Source organism: Chaetodon trifascialis, chromosome 10, assembly GCF_039877785.1.
Source record: "Chaetodon trifascialis isolate fChaTrf1 chromosome 10, fChaTrf1.hap1, whole genome shotgun sequence".
Lineage (NCBI taxonomy): Eukaryota > Metazoa > Chordata > Actinopteri > Chaetodontiformes > Chaetodontidae > Chaetodon > Chaetodon trifascialis.
This window is the reverse complement of record NC_092065.1, coordinates 19,964,715-19,983,870: the sequence shown is the minus strand read 5'-3', so window position 1 is coordinate 19,983,870 and position 19,156 is coordinate 19,964,715. Positions and strand designations below refer to the sequence as shown.

The 19,156-nt window shown below is 39.6% G+C and overlaps 1 protein-coding gene across 1 annotated transcript in view; it reads right to left on the bottom strand.

The window, feature by feature from the left end:
• Positions 1–19,156, bottom strand: part of LOC139337430 (NT-3 growth factor receptor-like) — a 226,607-nt gene that overhangs the window by 22,567 nt on the left and 184,884 nt on the right. The window contains exons 14-15 of the mRNA XM_070971984.1: positions 18,724–18,854; positions 12,720–12,892 (exon numbers count right to left, since the gene is read on the bottom strand). Of these exons, the coding sequence (XP_070828085.1) occupies positions 12,720–12,892; positions 18,724–18,854 (304 nt within the window). The remainder of the gene's footprint in view (positions 1–12,719; positions 12,893–18,723; positions 18,855–19,156) is intronic.

The following is a 19,156-nucleotide window of genomic DNA, read 5'->3' as shown; positions in this document are numbered from 1 at the left end:
AATTTTTCTTGAGTGTGGTTTCATGCTGCAAACCACAGCATCATCAACTGAGAGTGGAGCAGCAAACAACAGAGGACGCTCATAAAGCAAATGAACCTGATGAAGCATTTGCAAAATATGTTGCTCACTCCTCAATTCTTGGAAAATGTTTAAATAGATATCAAGAGGTTTAAAGATGGTCCAGGGCTGAGTTTTGCTGCTTCTGCTTTTTAAAAAAAAAAAATACATTCACACTCACCAAAATTCTTGTATTTTTTAGACTAGCTTTTATAATTTACACTATGTACATAAGAAACAATCACACTAACATGAACATTTACTTACTATTTATGCTGAACCCATCATTGGGATGATTTCAGTTTTTTCGTGTTGTGAGTTTATTATTTGCTTTTCATCGTCTGTTTCTTTAAGATGTAATTTGTTCTAAATATATCAAATACATAAAACAAAATCTAACATTTATGCAGAACATTTATGCCTGGAACATAATAATAATAATAATAATAATAATAATAATAATAATAATAATAATAATAATAATAATAATAATAATAATAATAATAAAAGCCCAAGTGGTTTCATATACTGTATCCTGGCCTTGAAGTGTTACCCCTTATTAGGCTACATTATAGCTTGTTAACTAAACGTTTTAGGGATTGACATGGAAATGTGGCTATGACACCTTAAAGCCTATTTATAATCCCAATTAACATTACATAAAAGGGCCATCCAATAATCAATATGGATGTGAAGAGCTCGCCGGGATCTTTTACAGGTCAGACTGCAAACAGCTTCATGAGAAAACAAAGCCAAATAAAGTGAGCAGATGAATTAGCAGATGGCAAATAAAACCACCTCATTTAATTACACAAGAGTGTATCTATTTCAGTCAAACACAAATTGAATTCCACAGCCTTATTTAATCATGACGGTACCATGGGAACCCCGCAAATGAATTTGTTCATTGTTTGACTGAAACTGAACTTTTATTATGAAACATAAGCCACTGAACTCAGTCGCCCAGACTCCTTCACATTTCCCATAAACCTCCATGTATTCCCACCCTCTCTCATTCCCGGAGCTTCATAGACCACCAATTTGTCACATCCCCCGGCATCTCACAGAGGTATCGTTCAGCGCCTGTATGAGACGCACCAGGCTTTCAACAAAGTACAATGCAAACCAATCCATGGCAATATTAAACGCCCAGAGCAACTGCTCCGGCAGTCCAACACGTTCTCATCCCAGCGACACACACTTGCTGCCAGAAAGCCTTTCTAACAAAGAGTTGCAGTTAGGTTTAGGAGAAGATCATTCACTGTTGGTTTCTCACGGGACACAAACCCTGGTCTCCTGGGTGAAAGTTGTGTGTCCGCCCATGGACCCAGCTTTCAGTTACCATTGGTTGAGTGTGATCTACGAGTCATGCCATCAGGTCACCAAAACCCCAGCTCCCCTGATCACCGCCAGCTAACAAAGCAGTAAACCAGGGGACCTCGTCCCTACTGTTAAGTGCTAGCCAGAAAGCCGCTATGAGACGCAGGCAATAGGGGCCAGATGCATAAAACTCTAAAACTGCGTGTCTGCACAAAGACAGAAATATGCATTCTCTTCTTCAGATTGACAGCTGATTGTGTTTTAGAAAGCTAAATCATTGTGGAAACAAATGCACAAGCTACATTTCCACTATACATAAATAGATACCGAAACATCCGTTTACATACCTACACTTGTGTCTGCTCCACCACTCATTAGACTGGCGATGAGCAGAATGGCAAAGACGAAGCAATTCAATCAACAGTGTTGCATCTACCAACAGAACAGCTGTCATTACAGGTGACCTTTACACACAGCTGATGTCTATTTATAGCACCCTGTATGTACCACTAATTCATCACATGTCCCTGTAAACCATCATTGCTGCAATATCTCAGTCATCAGTGGTTTATCTGTGGAGCTCATACTTTGCACATACTTGGCTGAAAAAAGTAAATGATAAATAAATAAATAAATAAAACTCACCACTCATAAATCATTTAAAATGAAGTTTTTAAATGCGCCAAACAAGGTTTTACCATCATTATAATTGGTATTGTTCTTCTTCTATCTTGCATGCAACAAACTATCCTGGTTTCTAACATGGCACTGTCATCCTACACAGACACGTACATCACATGACTCAGCAGAAATGTACTGCCTATGTCTTGAATAAGTGCGTTTGTTCTAACGTCCTCTGGTCTTCAAAAGTCCAAAACCCTTCAGTCTTTACTAGCTATTCATATGGTCACTTTGGTTGTAGTTATTAAGTTAATTATTGATCGGAGTTCCAAAGTGATAGTTTAATGTATCTGATGAGACTTAATTAATTGGCTATCAACTTTCCCTTTTCGACGGGTAGTACCCCGAGGTTAATTCAATGCAAGTTAAATTCCACTGTCTAATTTAAAAATTGATGCCATGTAAGCCATTTTCCCTGCAAATGGTGGCCTGTGTGAGGCATTGAACTGTTGGCAATTATTCATAATTGTGCAATATTCATTTCAGCATAATTCTTGGCCAATACCAACATTTCAAATTCCACTCTTAAACTAGTCACAATTCTTTACATTTAACACCACTAGTCTGCCACAGGAGCAAATGTCCAACTGTACTTATGAACAAGTGGAAGGTGGTTAGAATTGATTTATTCATCATTTGGCTAAAGCAACTTGAGTTTGGAGAATTAGCTGTTAATTCAAGTGCGCCCCTTTTTATGTGAGTGGGCAGTCAGTCAATGGACCTTTTTCAGCATGTACTTCCACCGGACTCCATGCAGTGCATTTAGTGTCCAAAGAGTTCACCCTCTGAGCAAAAACAATATTAGTGAAAACATATGCAGCTATGTGTGTGTGCTGCTGGAACACACTGAAAGCTTATTGTAATTAATAAATGCATTCAACAGTATGGTGAAATGTGCCCATCACAGAGCACCACTGAAGAAAGATGGCCATAATCTCCCAAAGAATCAATCTGAAATCTCACACCAAGTGAGTGAGAGCTTTGCTTTTAAAGTTTGAGCCATCATTGGTTTTATTATATCTAACATTGCTTTGCTATTACAGAAGGCTCACATCAGCTGCCTCCGAATGCTTACAGAATATGGAATCCGTGTTGGCTTAAACGGATGACTTTGAAAACGCCAAATGCCTTGCTTTCAAGAATTTCGTGTATAAAGTGAAGAACTGTAATAAATCCCTCGCATGAGGCTGCATTCTGAAGGTAGCTGAAATTGTACTTTAAAAACAAGTTCCTGGGATTCCCAGGATAGTGCGCTTCTGTTCCCTGCGTAGAAAATGTCTCATTTTGGGGAAAAAATATTAATCCCTAGTCTGCAACTGCCTATTTTCTTTGTCACAGCCATCAATCACTCTGTAACAGCTAAAGCACTTAAAGCACTTCTACACAGTAAGACCCAGCATGGGCATTATTTTTATTTAAGGCTGACTGAATTTTTACATAATGCTCTGGGTGGAACAGTTCCCAGTTTCAGTCTGTAACTCTATTTGACAGGTTCATTCATCAATTACTGTAGAACACACTTGTATGGCACATGACAAGGCTCTAACAAGGCTCTCATAGTAAGGCACACTGACTGTGCTGACAATATTTGTTGCCCGAGCAGAGTCTGCCATTTATATTTATAACTTTCCAACAGGCAGCTCTCTGAAAAAATTTTTCATAAACAGCCTGGCAGGAGTCTGCGGGGGCTTTGTCTTTAGAGAGGGAAAGTGGGAGTGTTAAGGAAGAAGGAATGGTACTTAACAAGCAGGTGGTCGTAGTCTGGTGACAAGGTTAAAATTAAGGCATCAACCTGCAGTAGTTCACTGCGACAGGCCCATCCATCACTCAGCGTCAACAAGCTAACTCACTGCTCTCCATGCCACACACAGGCCTGGCAGCTCAGTTCAACCTCTACACTATTTTTCTACTTCATCTACTAACATTTACAGCTGCCCAGGGACTGCAGGTGAAAATTAGACAGGATGCTAAACTAGCACGTTTAATGAAATGTCTATTAATGCACGCTGTCCCTGGAACTTCTGAATGTATAAACGAGGGAAAGAAAACTGACATTTTTGCAGTGTGCTGACTGGTCAGGATCAATGAAGGTCAAGGGAAGTCAAGTCAACAGGCTACAAGTTCTTGCACATTAAGACTCTACACACAAATAAAGCGAGGACGCAACAAGCATTTTAAATATCTCAGTACTGAGGCAGAGGCAGAAAGCAAGAGCATGTTTATTCAAGTCCTATGTTTGAGTAGAAGATGTACTTTACTGAAGTATTTCCTTTTGATGCTACATTGTGCTTCTTCTCAGCTACATTTCAGGAGGAAATATTGTACTTTTACTTGACTCCATTTATCTGACAGCTGCAGTATACAATGAAAACTTAAAATCGCTTCCCATAATGTGACTGCTGAACAAAACTGGCCATGTCGACTACGTCAAATTATTTGCTCCAACCAACTGTATTGAGTTTTTTTTGTGAGAAGTTGGGCTCACTACAACATTATTCTCAGCAAGATGTTCAATTTTCAGTTAGAATCCAACTGTAGCCTGGCCAGCTGCTATGAGCAGACATGTGGGCATCCCGCTCATGTGAAATGAATTACGTAATGGTGAGAATTTATTAATACTGTGTATGTATAAAATGTGTGTGTACGTCTGTGTGTTCTGATTATTAATTTGACTGACATCTTGATAATTCATGTTTGGTATCATTCAGCTACTTGTACCAAACTTGACTAATCCTTTCAAAAAAAATTAGAGGGAGTAAAAATTCAAAACATGAACGGTACAGAATAGGAAGAGTGAAGTCTCGTGTCATCTCACACTGCCCACCTCCTTGGACACTGCCGACCCTCTTAAAGAAGACTATAAAATGAGGATGAAGCCCCCTCTGACTGTCTCTGTCTTGGTTCCTAACCCTCTGGTGCCTGACCTTTCACTTTGGACCGCTGGCTGGTGGGGGGCATGCTGAACAAAGTTCATTATGGCCCCACTCGCAACTCAGCTGCATCCTGAGCTGCACAGAACGTGCTGGAGCCTGGCACCCAAACAACTTTGAAAGCAAGAACTTTGCAAAAGAAGCCTGCTCAACTTCTGTGTTCCAACACAACGAAAGTTAGAACTAAAGAAACTCTGAACCCTGCACATCCAGCCGAGAGGTGTTTGAAGATGTTATCTGCTGGCTGCGAGAGAGGGAGAGAGAGATGCAGAGACAACCCGACACCAGCTGTGGTTTTTCATGGTTGCATTCATTCACTCATTTGTATGTGTATTTTTGTTCTTTGTTAGGAGGGATAGTTCATACATCAAGTCTTTGCCCTTGTTTACCAAACTGAGCAGATTTTCTTTACACCGTGTTCCCACATCTGAGCAATTACTTTGATGAGTGCAATGTTATCAAAAGCAAATGAAGGCCACAGCTAAAAAAAAATAAATAAATCAAAAAATAAAATATTGTAATAAACCAAAATTATCCTTTAAGTAAAGGATCTGAACACTTCTCTGATCAGTGTCATTGGGACAGTGAGCTATAAATATTTTAATGTGTTCACTTTGTGAAGTTCCCATCAAAAGATGGTAGAGTTCACTGCTCTGCCTGTTTGAGCTGCAGACTACTTATACTTTAGAAATATTTTTCTTGCAGCACCCAGTGCACACACAGACTGCAAACATGCACGCTTACAGTATGTATTAGCCTTGCATTGTTCACCAGCAACCCTGGGGTTCAACATCTGTGTGGTTTTGTCAGTAGACACAAAGCCAGGGTCCAAACATCTATAAATGACTCACAGAAAAGAACATTATTTGTTCATCGGACCACGAGCAGAGAGGGAAGATTTTGGATGTCTCTCTAGTGTTATTTTAAGGATATTCCAAATGGATTTCTGGCGAGCACATAGAGCGTCTTTGTAAACACACATTATAATCCTGTGACAACTGCTTGTTCCAAACAAGAAAATCAAATGTTCAAGGCTATTTGTGTCCCAAAACAAAAATACTTCATATCACATTACAAGCGACTAGAAAGATACCTCCATGGTGTAACCACGTAGTTATGGCTTCTATGGCTGATGACATGTAACACAAGGGTTTCCTCTGGGTCTTAAATATAATACGTAGTTACAATCTTGCATGTTGTAGCTTTAGACCTTCCAAATATTCAACACCGGGTAGTGTAGTGTTGTAATAAATCCAGTGGGCTGGTGGATGAGAGGGTGAAGTTTGAGTTTCTCCGTCTGCTCTTTTTTCATCCATCACACAACTATTTCAGTCACTTTTCATGTGAACAACAGAGTACAACGCCGCTATGAATGTCTCCCTGGAGAGGAAGTCTGAAAATGCATTCTTCTACTTTCTTTTCACACAAGTACGGTCCTTCAAAAGAACTGCAAACACTTTTGCTCACTGACAAGATCGGACAACACATTGTACAAACTAGTTCTTTACTAGCAAAACCCAGCCCTTATTTACATGAGACAGATCACCTGTTAATACCAGGTGTGAAGAAGGTCAAGAGGAGAAACCTTGTTACTTTATTTAAATTATATAATCCTACATGTTGCTATGACCAAGAGCTAACAGGAAGCAAAGTTAAACCCATGGTGTTTCTGCTTTGTCCATTAACATAGAAAAGTGCTATCATTATATCAAGGCAATCCAATTTCTTAGCAGTACAATTACTGATGCCGATTAAATGGTCCAACTCAACGATTTTCCATGTCACCACATTCAGGACTATTTGTAGTTTGTTCTGGTCTGCTGGATCCTCACTCTCTAAGTGCTGACTCTACTCTGACATAAATGATGGATTATGGACATGTGCAGGTTAAGTCATTGTGACACAACAAACTCAGGGCATTTCTCGTGATATTTACGGGTGACATATTACACTCCTTTTAAAAGTTAGTACAGGTCTCTGATGTCCCTGAAAGACATCTATGAAGTTTCTTGCTGCTGATATCACACATAGCATGCATTCTAGCTTGCCTTTATACCCCTCTGTCACAGTCCTGCTCTAGATGGGCTGTAGCTTTAGATGCAAAAGTGTTTCTGCTCCCCACACCCCGAACACTCCGAAAATTGACACCAAGTTCTCTGTGAGCCCTGTGAGCGTTTACCTTGCATGAAAAGAAGCAAACTAATCAATATGGCAGCGGTTCAACCGTTGGATCCAGGATCTGACCCAGACCAATGACTGGCTCCTGCAGAACTTCAAACACTGACAATGCTGGAGGACATTTCTGAATGGTTAGGTAACAGCTTTGTGTAAGTATTTTCTTTCTTTTTTACAGTCGATGTGTGTGTTGTTATGGTGACTAACATGCTAGGTAGCTAATGCTAACCATTATATTTACGCTCCATCATTATTAGGAGCAGTTTTGGTCAATAAGAAATATTGTAATTAGTGGAATGTAGTTAAGTGCTAATTAAGTTCTTGTACATATTTTCCAAGTAGCAACATATATTTTGGTTGATGGTGACAATCAATTATTTTCTTTTTTCAATGTTCTGAACAGAGATGAGATCCAAAGCATTTTTGTCAGAATTCAAGGTTGTATGCTGTGTTTTTTAAACTTTGGGAGATTGGGATCCATCTCCAGAGGAGCATTAAGTTACCTAAAGCTGCACCAGTTGACACTGTGCAAGCATGCCTACAGAAAGTGAAAATATAAGCTGCATGGAGGTACCACAGGTAACATTTCTGTTAGCTAAACTATTTTTCCTGATTACAATCGTCATACCATGACAGATGGTATGTGGAGGACAATTTCTCCTGAATGTGCTGTCCCTACAGAGTGCATTTAACATATACTGAGCAGATAATGAGCCTTTACAGCTGAGAGGAGTAGAGCAGGAAGTTTAAATTATCATAATTGCAATCAAACTGTATGATTACAAGTACTAAACTTTGTGAAAATAAATATTTTATGCAGTCTTGCTTTACATTACTTACATATCATTTCATAATTGTTTTTGAGTATAATTGCAAGTTTTTCATCAGCAGAGACTGTGCATATAAAACATATTAAACATGAATTTACATGAGACATTTGACAGATTTTGGAAAACGTCTTGGTATCACTTTTATCACCCTATTTAGTGTTGTACTGTTTTTTCACCACATATGATAACATGATAACTTGTGCCCCAAATATCCATGACAGTAAAAACCCCCCACAAAACTTCTGCCTGTGGCTGGTCAGCATTTTCACTGTAATATAGAGCAGCCAGGTATTGAAGTAAAGAGAAAATCAAAAATGTAAATAATACCACAGATCATTAACACATTTCCACAAGTAAAATGTGATTTACCCACACAACATTTTCAGGAAAAAAAATGAAGAATGACACTGTGGAAAGCCTCAAAAGATGGAGGCTGAGTTTTATAACATCTTCCATGATCCTCCTGTTCTTAGGATCTTCTTCAGCTTGTAAAAGGCAGGAGATCTTTAAAGGGATTCTACATTTAACAAAACCTAGTTAATTAAATGAGCAGGTCTGTTTACCAATCTTTCATAGAAAATTTGTGATTGATAATTATATGAAGAGGAGTCTGTACTGTAAACACACTACTACACTACACTGTAACTGTGAGGCGTTTGTCTTGTTACTCAGATAATATATATATACGGTTACCTTGTGTTTGCACATTAACGTAACGAAATACACCTTTCTTCACATGCCAGATGTTAGAAATGGGTGATGTTGCTCTCCTTTAGGAACTTCTATATTTGTGGTTGATGGTCAGTGACAATAAAATGCAGAGTCACATACTACCAACTATGCCAGGCTTCTCTTCAGACCTTCTTTTTCCTTGTGATAACTTCCTTAAACATCACTGCCCTGTCCAAACAAAAAAATATACAAATGCATAAATATGGACAAATGTTGCAAAAATAAAAATGTAAAAATTGTGCAATTTTATCCCACTTACCTGAACCAGCTGGATATCGACAGTATTGGTCTTGATGTCCATCATGTAGCTACCAAACCTGTGAAAACACTGTTACAATCTCTTACATGACATCATAGTTATTGATTGTAGTGTCTATCACTCACCTCCATACAGATTCAAACACCTGTCCAAATTTTACAAATATAGAGCCCCATGTCACCACCAACTATTACTTTCTGTGATTTTTTTTTTTCCACTTGTTCACAACTGCTCACTCTATGAACATTCTGGCATGCAGACAAAAGGTGTCATTACTGGAAAAGATGCAGTTCCATTGCTTGAAAGAACAGATGGTAGATAAGAAATGTTTCTGTCATAGGATTTCCTGGTATTTGTTCTGAACTGCCTGCTATAGAGTCAGTCTGACATGCCATATCTTGCTTTGAGCATAAAAAGTTCTTCATTTACCTTTTCAAGTCTGAAGAAAGATCCTTTACTGAAATACACTGCCGTGGAAATTGGAGGTTCCTGGCTAGAATATTAACCACAAATGGCTGGCTGTTCCAATTTAGCAACTTGGCGCTAATAAAGCTTACACAACTTTCTCAAGCAAATACTGTTTCTGACATTTCTTGCAGTTTGTCTTTTTCATATGTGTATCTTCAGGGTATGTTTATCCAGTAATATTGAATTTACATTTAGCGGCAACCTACAATCGAAGCTAGCCACATCAGCTGTGCATCGTGTTAATGCTATGTTTAAAAGCAGCAGAATAAACAGTAAAACAACATAAAACATGGCAAAACTTACAGCTTCCAAGTTTGAAGTTGGGTCACAGGCAGCTGGTTTCAATTCATCCCTGAGCTTCGCTTTGGAAGCAAGTCCTCCTTTGTACTGGCTCTTGCTGAAACAGCAGTCCGATGTAAAATGAATTACGCAGACAAATAAAAGTTTTCTTATTGTCGTGATCACATTTCCCACAAAAAGTTCCACTGGGTCTTCACTTCCTCAGATGGTAGAAGATTTTTGTGCTAGTTCTTGCAGCTGAGATCAGAACAATTTGCTTGCTTTGCTAGTTCTCTTTGTGTTTCCAGAGTTGGCGTGAGCAAGGAAATGACGAAAAAAAGGCCAAAAGGATGTTGGACGGAGACGCACATCTGATGAGCTTGGAGGAAAGGTTTTTTAGTTTCTGAATTTGTTGTGAAAAGCTGGGCAAGAGAAAAAGAGAGACAATAGTCCTTTCTCATAGTCGGGGATCTTTAGCCACACTGGGGACACATATTCATAAAACAACAGTGCATTATACAACCTTGATTACAAAAAAGTTGGTACGCTGTTTAAAACATAAATAAAATAGAATGCAATCATTTGCAAATGAACTGTGTTCACTTACAAAGTGCTTCTCAGTCCATGTGCTAATATCCTTTATACACTCCTGTGCTCACCAAGTGCTGCACCTTGCTCCATCCTTGCTTGTGAACAACTGAGCCTTTCCAGGATGCTCCTTTCATACCCAGTCATAATACTATCACCTGTTACCAATGAACCTGTTTACCTATGGAATGTGGAACAGCCGTCTTTAGCTGCTTCTGTCCCAACTTGTTTGAAAAAAATCTAATTCAGAATAAGCATATATTTACAAAAATCAATGAAATATGAAATTGATGGGGTAAAACATATACTGTGTTTGTACTGTTGTCAAGAGGAATGAGCAAATGATCACATTCTGTTTTATTTATGTGTCTTACAGCGTCCCAACTTTTCTGGAATCAGGTTTGTATTTGTCCATATTGTACACAGAATGGCTAAACATGTAACAGCAAACAACTCGTGCCCAAGGCACTCAGAGTTTGAGCTACTCCCATCTGGCTGTTGATTAAGGGTCCCAAGGGCCAGCCAGAATATATCCAAGAAGTCTTTTATCCCGTACGCCTTACAGGTATTAAACATGCACTGACTGCATCAGAGAACACCTGTTATTTTGTAAGATTTGCTCTTTTGCATTATTTATGTAACTTATTTGCTGCAACCTGCCCATTTGTATTGTTGTATTGCACATGGTATACAGCTTTATTCTGTATGTGTTTAATGGTCACTGAGGTGGACAATAAAATCAATCTAATCTAATCCAAGTTGAAAATCTATGGAAGTGTATTCTACATAATATGTGACCTTTAATGTCTGTTTGTCTGTCCATAAACTTAATGTTGTGTATGTTCACCTTTATTCTTTTATCTTTTTTTTAATGCCAATAAATTCAGTGCTTCACCCACCCAGATATACATTCCTTCTGCGTAGGTCCGTCTTGGATCAGTTAGCAGAACAACTGTCCTGCCCACAGGTAGTTCTGATAGGTCAGACTCTGCTCTGTGAAGCACAACACATTTTTGACCAAAGCATTCTCTCTCAGAGGGATAAATGATTTTTCCTTGGCTGGTTTGTCACACGTGTAGGTTCATCTCCTGCATTGCTGCCTCGCTGTCCCTTCTTGAACAGCACTTCCGAAATGTCCCGTCCATATTGCGGATAGTATGTCATGTGTTACAGCTCCACCAGCAGCTGCTGTCTGCTGGTTCAGAGGCTGGTGTTCCGGTTGATCTGATGATCTATCAGCAGTGTGTCTTCTTCTAGTCCTCTCCCCATCTACTTGCCTCAGCACAATTTCCTCATTATATTTTCGGTATACTCTGGCTCAAGCTGATGCAACTGTTTTGTAGAAAGTATAATTATCTTCTGGTCAAAGCTCCTCATCATTATATTCTCAGACTTCTTGTGAAAGCATCACTGCTTTGCAGAGTCCAGTGAGAGTCCACATCCCCGTTTGTTGTAGAAGGATGGTGCGTTTATGTGTCATTCAAAGCAACTGTCAAATTTCTACGTTTTTCCGACATTCATGTTTGATCATTATTTGTGCTCCTTTCAGTCTCCAAACAGCATGAATGTAATGTCACGTGGAAGATAAATGAAGCTCTGTTGTCATACCTTCACTTAAGCATGCGAATGCACCACAAGGAAGGATTCACAGATCATCATCTTTAACATTTTTGTAGTCTAAAATTAAGTTTTTCATGAAAACCAGACAAACATCTGTCTTATTGTGATGCATCAGCTATTTTGAGCAAGTTTCAGGTCTGTGAGCTGAATTTGACAACAAATTAAAATGAACTGAAAGCCCCTGGAGGGTAGGGGACATGAGTTTAAAGTTGCAGCCACTGGCATGAATTTGTTGTCAGTCATTCAGTCAATTGTAAGCACATTGGATTTACAGGGTTGACTGTGTAATTTCATGGGTACAGTCCTTTAAAGACATCCATATAATACCAATGTGGTTTTTGACTACCTTAATAATACAATTCAATTTGTGTATTTAATCTCCATCACATCACTTAAAGCACCAGTGGGTGGGATTTTGTGGAAGTCTATCCAGCAACCAAATGAACACAGCTTGCCATCATGTGAATCATGTGACAGGCTCTCTCCAGAGCCAGTGTTTGGTTTGTCTATTCTGGGCCACTGTAGAAACACGCCGGTTCTTAATTTCAGGCAATCAAACAGCTATGAATATTATTTTCCATTTCTGCCAATAGATCCTACACATTGGAGAGCTAACACAAATGTTAACATTAAATTGCTTTCATCTCTTAATTCCCATTTGGGCACTCTACTCCCAAAGTCCAGCCTCTGGTGATTTAAAGGCTATCACTGTCATCACTCACAGCAGAGGCACTCACATCACATCTCCTCCACCACCTGTTGCTTGTCCGCTGAACTCACCTGAGAAACTTATTGAGATCTCCGTGCTTCATGTACTCAAAGACCATGATGAGAGGGTCTCCGTCCACACACACTCCATAGAACTTCACTATGTGCTCGTGCTGAAGGTTGGTCAGCAACTCAGCCTCACGCTGGAAATCTTTCCTGGCTGCAAGAGTGGGGTCCTTCAGAGTCTGGGAAGAGAGAAAGAGTGAGAGTGGATTACATGACCATATCAAGGGTTACACTTTGACAACCATGGGACCCCCCCCCCCCCCTGTACTGGCCTATTGTTAAATTCCAGTTCTCTTACTGTAGCGTGCCGTAGAAGACAGCATCTGGAGTAACAAATGATACATGTTTATTTTTGTAGCAGTAATAGCTGCAATTTAGTGTGGGCTGAAGAAAAATGACAGAGAGAAGAAAAAGTAGCCTGAAGAACAGAGTTAGCTAGTACTGTCATTAAGTTATACATTATGGCAAGTAAAGTAAGATGGTTTGATACGTATTGTAGCTATATGATGAAAAGGAGTGATTACAACCATCTCTCCAAGACAAATATCTGCAATCTCGTGAAACTACTACTAAGTATTTCAGCAAGCAGTCATTGGATATAACCACAGTGTCTATGATCTGTACTTGTGATAAAAGGCAGCTTTTTTCTACCTATCTCATCAAAGCCAATAAAAAAAAAAAAGACGCAAAAAACAAATATTTGTCTGTCTTTCCGTTCATAAATATGATTCATTCATGCACTTGGATAGTCATTAGCCAATGCTAACCTAACTGTTATTGTTAAGTGAACCGCTAAAGAAGTTCTTCAAAAACATCCTCAGGTACATGATCACCTCCCTCTGCACTAGAGGTGCAGTGACCCTGATATACACGTCGGCGGAAAAACCAAGACAGATTGTGATCAGATTTGTGATCTGGCCAACTGAAACAAATACACGGGGCTCAGAATAAATTAAAGTGTTGTAAATCGCATCTGGATTTTCTCCTGCATTGAGAATATGGTGAATATAAATGGGGCCAAAGACAACTTATTGATTTTTATCCATGTGAGTGAGTTCTGGTCTCTGTGTTCTGACCTTATGTAAAAAGCAGCTATTGTCGCTCCCTCATTACCAACAGCTGGGGTGCCCCTGAGCAACGCAAATAGCGAAATTAATGAAACTCTTGTCGAAGCCAGTTGGGAGAAGAGTGAAAACATGTTTTCATCAAGAAAAGCCTTCAGTTCTGTTCTTTGCTCTTCTTTCAATCAAGAAATACTCTCCAGCTCTGATGTAACTGATGCTATAGTTCCTGATTGGACTGGAATGATGGTGGTTCTGCCATAAGCACATAACTTGAAGTCTGGCAAGATGGATTCTTGGCTTGAATGATCTTGTGATCTCTCGAATTCAGCTGCCTCGCAAGGTAAGGTTAAAATGATAAGTCAACGCTGACTTTTTGTTTCACATGAGACACAATCTGCAGCAGAAAGCCCTGAAGGCAAACTCAGGCCCAAACCACTGTGGATCTATATGCAAAACAATACAATGATATCAGAGTAGAGACTGCCCACCTAGGTAAATTTTTGTTTTTGGATATAATGTAGTCCATCTAAATGTCAGTCTATTTCAGTACTGCTTAGTTGTATATATATCCTAGTTTAATGTCACCATGATCAATTTGTGAATTTCAGTGGGCAAAAGTCATTTCAGAATCTACAGGTATGTCTAGTCATGAGTTGTCACCACACCAGCGCTGCAATCTGTGTTGTGTATCCTTGTAGTGTGTCCCTGCAAATCAGTGATAACAAAAAGAATTTAAAAAATCATCACTGTTTGAAGCACAGGGTCCCCTCTCCGTTAAATCTTGGGATTAAGGCAAAGAGTTCATAAACAACTTTTCAGCTGAGGTTAAGGTATGTTGTCTTATCCAAAAAGTGACAAAATGAATGCTGACAAATGGACTGAACTGAACAAAGAGAACTAAACTCGGGAACTCTGGGACAAGTCTTTTTTCACATATACAAATGTATACATGCACGCATGCATGCACGCACACATACAGCCTTGTTCCCCAACCTGCATTACGTGACTCAGCAGAAATGAACTGTCAATGAATGTGAGCTAGACAGTGTGTGTGTGTGTGTGTGTGTGTGTGTGTGTGTGTGTGTGTGTGTGTGTGCGTGTGCGTCAGATAGTGCTGGTTGTAGGGATAGCAAAAAATAGCATACTGGACAATAAATTTAGCAGGATTAAAATGGCTGCAGCTGTAATCCCTCTATATCCTCACTAAGACGAACACCTGTCTGCTCCAGGTCAACGTGCCGGCCGTGTTTCCATTAATAACTGCTGCTGTACTGACAAGAGATCATCTGTCTTCAACGTAGGTCATGTTCATAATGCAATCTGTGTCTTATTAGCCATAAATTAGCTTTACTGACAGTGTTAACGTCATAAACTGGATTGATGGTTTTCAGACTGTGATATTTTCTTTCTGGGACATTTGTTCTGCAAATGCAACTGCACACATTGTGTTTCACACTAAATCATATTCTACAACCCTGATTCCAAAAAAGTTGGGATGCTGTGTAAAACATAAATAAAACAAAATGTGATAACTTGCTAATCTTTTTTAACATAACTGAAAACAGTACAAAGACAATACATTTTATGTTTCACCTCATCAACTTCATTGATTTCTGTAAATTACACTTATTGTGAGTTTAATGACACTAACACGTTTCAAATAAGCTGGGACAGGAGCAACTAAAGACTGGGAAAGTTGTGGAATGCTCCAAAAACACCTGTTTGGAACATTCCACAGGTAAACAGGTTCATTGGTATCATGATTGGGTATGAAAGGGACATCCTGAAAAGGCTCTGTGGTTCACAATCAGGGATGGAGCGAGGTTCACCACTTTGTGAGCACATGATTGTATCAAGGATATTACTACATGGGCTCAGGAACACTTCATGAAGGTTTTACCCCAGCAGTCATCAACCTGTTGACTGCAATCAGCGGTGTGAAGTTAACAATCAAAATTCTTGGCAACCATGCAATTCTGGACAGAAACTACCTGGCTACCAGTAGTTGTAGTAGTTGTTATTCACATTAGTTAAAAAACAAATGTGTGTGCCATGTAGGCAAGTATGGGAAGATGGGAAACGGCAAAACTTTTTGGTACAATTTGTTGAGTCAGTATACATAGTGGACGCTGCACAGCTCGTTATTTTTGTACTTCATACTTTCTGTCCTTCAAAGATTTGACTAGAAAGCAGGACTTTCTCACACTTGTGCATGAGAAAGAGAAAACAGAGGCCAGGACATGTATTAGCTGTGTAATCCATCAACAACCCCTGATTGGTAATACAGTGGAATTTTCACGTTACATCACTGGTTGTGAGGTCAATTCCATCCAAGCCCATACGCTCCAATAGAGACTGTTTTGTCACAGGAGGAGCTGAAGGCTGTCTACTGAGACCTGCTCCTCCATGCAAATATCATGAAGCAGGTGCTGTAGCACTCTGTGGATTTGTTGGCTAAAATCCGACAACTGATGTCAAGGAGAAACACCACCAGATTCTCCAGAACTGTCAATCGATACATGGCTGCTGGACCTTGGGTTCCTAACCGACCTGACAGTGAAAAAGGGTGTGCTCAACTGTGACCAGCAAGGGAGAGAGAGAGACCTATTACACATGTTGAACTCATGTGAACTTCTTCAAGGTCAGGATGTTGAACAGCCACCTACAGAACAAAAAACTCGCACATTTTTCTATGGTCGCACAATGGCAACCAGGAGGCTTTCCAGCCAGAGCACTGCAGCGTCCAATTGAACAAGCTGTCTGCTGAATTTGACAGATGATTCCAAGAGCTGGAAAAGATGGAGAGCATCCTCTACTTCATTTCAAACCCCTTGGCACCCGTCAATGTGGAGTGGGTAGCTGAAAAATTCAATGAGGTGTTCAGTTCGCCAGCTGAAGTTGACATGAGAAGATCGATCTTTAGAATGACATCACACTGAAAGCAAGGTCAAAGGATGGTGACTTCTGGGGCCTCATAAACAACGACACATTTCATCTTCTGTCATCCTGTGCACTGAAAGTGAGGGCCTACTTTGGGTCTGCCTATCTTTGTGAAATGGCTTTTTCACAAATGAAGCTGATCACATCCAAGTACAGGAGCCGCCTCACATACACACACCTCACTGACTGCATTAGGTTGGCCTTGTCAAGTTATGAACCGAACTTAAAACACTGGCAGAGAGCACTCGGTCGCAGCCATGTCATTGATGGACCTGCGTAAGTGCAGCCTCTGTGACAACAAGTAGTTAAGAATTGTAATTGTATGTAATTACAGACTGGTTTTGACTCGTTTGTGTGTGTGTGTGTATGTGTGTGTGTGTGTGTGTGTGTGTGTGTGTGTGTGGCCATGTCTGTGGTATGTCTGTAAGTACAGACAGAAATCTGTTCACACCATCACATCATGGGGACTCACCTACCTTATGGGGACTAAAATGCAGGTCCCCATAATGTAAATCATTACATTTTAGGGAGAAGACTGGGGTTAAGATTAGGTCTAGGTTAAGGTTAGGCAAGTAGTGGTTATGGTTACGGTTAGGACAAGTCACCAGGAAATGAATGTAAGTCTACGTAATGTCCCCAAAAATTATGGAAATATGATTGTGTGTCTGTGTGTGAGTATTTGAGAGTAAGAGATAAATAGTAATATATGTACAGACAGTTTTTGCTCTGGGATTTTAGCGAGACAGATCCATTTTGTGTGTTTGTGTGTGTGAGAAACAGGGAGTGAGTGAGTGTGTGTTTGTGAGAGAGACTGCCGACTATAATTGAAAGTATTGTAAATATCGTAATCCACCCTCTTGACTCTGGCATTAGAAAGACAAGATAGGAGCCATTTGTTTATGTGTGTGTATTTTGACTTAATACTGACATATAGGCCTGCATTTTAAATTCATAACCATCTGTTTATTTTTCTTTGGAACACAACAGCCAAGTGTGCCTTATCCTTCATTTTTGTGGTTTACATTCCTGCAATGGAAAGAAACAACAAACATTTGTTCACTTGTTCATCAACCTTTGCATCAGTCGTGTTACGTACATGTGTCTTATACTTAAACACATTGTTCCAGTCTTATACTGGTGTTTCATCTTACATAAGTTGGAAAAGTTTTGTTTATGTATCAGGGTGCATGTTTCCTCAGTCTAAATGCAAAATTTGATGAAGGTTTTTATGCAGTTTATACTTGCAGGAGGTGTTCCTAAATTTGAATCAACATAGAAATGTAAACCCTTAATTATAAGAGGATTAAAAATCAAATCCTACTATCATTATGTGTTTAATTCTTTCCCTTTATTGCTTTGACAGATTGAAGGCTGCATCTACTATCTTAAATGTGGGTAAAATGATATGATATCAATTGAAAAGTAAATATTAGCTTCAACCTAACATGCTCGGAAATGCATCTTTACATTTCCAGCATAATAACCAGCTTTAATAGAGAGAGTCTAGCCCAAAGAGCACCTTCAAGGACTAGATGCTGGTGTTTAAGAGTTTATAAGTCAATGTCAGGCCAAACTAAATGATGCATCATCAAGACACACAGCAGCTGTGTGCTTATGTGCGTGAGAGTGATCAAACAGCTTGTCAGCGTCTCTCTCTGAGATGCAACTGACTGTTGCAGCCAGCTGGAGCACACTTGTTCCATCAGCTGGATGCATTTCTACACACTGCTTCACTCTCTGCTTCATATAAAGACAGCTGCCGGTGTTTACAAATGCACACACAGTCATGTTGTTTCCTTCACTGTTGGAGCGAACCCTAACCATAACCACTGGCACTAACCCTAACCTTAACCCAAGTCTTCAACCTAAAATTCAAGGATTTACATATTTATATGTTTTGTCCCCATAAGAAAATACGAGTCCCCACAATGTGCTTTTGTAAATAAGATTTATGTCCCCACATGACTAATGACACAAACACACACAGACACATATCTATCTCTTACCTTTACAGCTACCAGCATCTTGTCCTTGGTGGGGCTCAGGTTGTAACATTCAGCAAGAAAGACTTTGCCAAAGGCTCCCTCTCCAAGTTCCCTCTTCAAAATAATGTCCCTCCGTTTAATATGCTGAACATCTGAGGGAGACAGAGACAGAGGGACTGCGTTAACATCCACTGCAATCAGATGCTAACACACAGTCACATAAAAAGCATAAAAATTGTTCACCATGCTTGCCATATGTCACACTGCGAGCCTGCAGTTTGGTGGAGCCTGCTGCCTTTAATTCCCATAAATCCTTCTGCTGCACTTAAAGGCTCAGTTGAACCAAATTAAAAATCTCCCTGTGAACACTTTTCATTAGATCTTTCAACTACAGAAACAGAAAACTGTTGACAGTGAGGTCTGTGAATTAGAGTAACCAGGACACTATATCTGG